Source organism: Eimeria tenella, genomic scaffold (genome assembly GCF_000499545.2).
Source record: "Eimeria tenella Houghton genomic scaffold, Eth_scaff1654, whole genome shotgun sequence".
In the NCBI taxonomy this organism is placed as follows: domain Eukaryota; phylum Apicomplexa; class Conoidasida; order Eucoccidiorida; family Eimeriidae; genus Eimeria; species Eimeria tenella.
In genome coordinates, this window is record NW_013544118.1 from 1 (window position 1) to 2,161 (window position 2,161).

Consider the following 2,161-nt stretch of genomic DNA (forward strand, 5'->3'; position numbering starts at 1 on the left):
AGCAATGTCACTTGAGTGCTGCCGCTGCTTCTGCTGCTGCTGTTGCTGTTGCTGCTGCTGCTGATGCAGCTTCGAAGCTTGTGCATTAGGTTTTGCTGCTCCCTCCTGCTGCGGCTGCTGTTTTCAGTCGCCGCAACGCTGCTGCTGCTGCTGCTGCAACAGCGGTTGATCCCTGCTGCTTTAGTAACTGCTGTTCTTGCTGCTGCAGCTGCTTGTGCTGCAGCAGCTGCTCCCTGCTGCAGCAGCAGTTGCTCCCTGCTGCTACAACGTCTGCTGTTGTTGCAGCAGCTGTTCATTTTTGCTGCAGTAGCTGCTGCTGCTGCTGCTGCTGTTTTTCTTCGTGCTTGACACCTGCACCGTGCTGTTGCTGCTGCTGCTGCTGCTGCTGTTGCTTCCGGTTCTGCTTTTGCTGCTGCGCCTCCGCCTGCTGCTGTTCCAGCTGCTGCAGCCGCAGCTGCAGCACAGTGTTGCTGCTGTCAAGAGCTAGACCTTGCTGCAGTTGCTGCTGCTGCAGCTGAAGCACGTGCTTCTGCTGCTGCTGCTGCTGCTGCTGCTGCACTTTGCTGTTTGAAATGTCGCGCACAAACCGCCTCAACACAGTCCTGCAGCATCAACAAACCCCAAGCAAACCCTAAACCCTAAACCCTAAACCCTAAACCCGTGCCGCCGTAGCTGCGAACACAAATGTCATCCTGGAGACTTGAAGCTCGAGCGAGGGTTTAGGGTTTAGCAGAGCACAGACGCGGAGCTTCGCCGTAGAAAGGGTTTAGGGTTTAGGGTTTAGGGTTTAGGATTTACGATGGCTGGGCTGCGATGGGAAGCGGCAGCCGCCAAATCAGTTGGAGGTTTTTCGCTAACTGCAAAATTGCCCGAGGACTCAAGACACAGCTGCTGCTGTCGCAGCAGCAGCAGCAGCAGCTGCTGCTGCTGCTGCAGTTGCTGCTGATCTTAAAGCTACTGGTGCTGCTGCTGCTGCTCTTGCAGCTGCTGCTGCTTCTGCACAGAGAAGCAGGAGCCCCTTCGCTGCTGTTGTTTTGCTGCTGATGAGATCCCTTAACCCCGTCTTCCATCAAATGTTGCTGCTGCGGCTGCTGCTGTTCTTGCTGCTGCTGCTGCTGCTCTTGCTGCTGCTGCTGCTCTTGCTGCTGCTGTTGCTGCATGATGCGGTACTTCCACGGCGAGAGGCAAAGAGGCTCTCGAAGGTTCAGAGCGTAGCCCCCATTCTCAACACCTTCTCCTGCAGCAGCAGCAGCAACAGCAGCAGCAGCAGCAGCAACAGCAGCAGCACAAGCAACAGCAGCACACGCAGCAGCAGGCAGTGGGACAGCCGCAAAAATAGCTGCATCTGAAGCTGCAGCGGGCTGCGGAAAGCTCTGAGGCAGAGCTCGGGCTGCAATTAGGGTTTAGGGTTTAGGGTTTAGGGTTTAGGGTTTACCAGGCCTAGCCTCCTCCTGATGCTGCAGCTGCTGCTGCTCTGCTGCGCTGCAGAATTCTGCAGCAACGAAAATTCGCCGTGGGGAAAAATTTGTCAAGACCCAGCTGCCGCTGGCCTGCGCACAAACCCTAAACCCTAAACCCTAAACCCTGGTTTTTTGGGTGTTTAGGGGTTACGCAGCTTTCACGTGGGCTGCTGCGGGGAGCAAGGCAACAATCAAGTTCTTGAGCGTCAGAGGCTGCAGAATTAGGGTTTAGGGTTTAGGGTTTAGGGTTTACAGGTTGGTAGCAAATCGCTGCGTGAAAGCGGGAGACGCTGCGGCACTGCCGCGGCAGCAAAAGCTTCGAGACGCAGTTTGGTGCTGCTACTGCTGTCTCGGGTGGCACTGCTGCTGCCGCTGCTGCTGCTGCTGCTGCTGCTGCTGTGCCATTTGCTTCTGCTGCAGGGGTTGCTGATGCTGCTGCTGGCGCTGCTGAGTTTTCTGCTGCTGGAAGGCCTGCTGCTGCTGCTAGCTCTCGCCTTTCTGGAGAGTCACAGCGACCGTTTCTGTTGCTGCTGCTGCTGCTGCTGCTGGCTTGGCGAGCAGCAACAAATGCAGCAAGGTCCGCTGCGGTGCCGCGCTGCAGCAGCACCACAAGCAACAGCAGCAGCTAAATGAGAAGCACCAGCAAGGTCCCTAAAAGCAGCCAAGTCTGCCACTAGCAGCAGCAGCAGCAGCAGCAGCAG

General features: G+C 56.8%; 1 protein-coding gene across 1 annotated transcript; it reads right to left on the reverse strand.

The window, feature by feature from the left end:
* Positions 1 to 292: 292 nt before the first annotated feature.
* ETH_00015575 (uncharacterized protein) lies at positions 293 to 2,055 on the reverse strand (the record flags this gene model as incomplete). The annotated part of the gene is made up of 4 exons (XM_013379256.1): positions 293 to 602; positions 799 to 1,237; positions 1,436 to 1,550; positions 1,714 to 2,055. Coding segments are annotated over 4 exons (1,206 nt in total), but the record flags the coding sequence as incomplete, so codon positions are not given.
* Between the last annotated feature and the right edge of the window lie 106 nt (positions 2,056 to 2,161).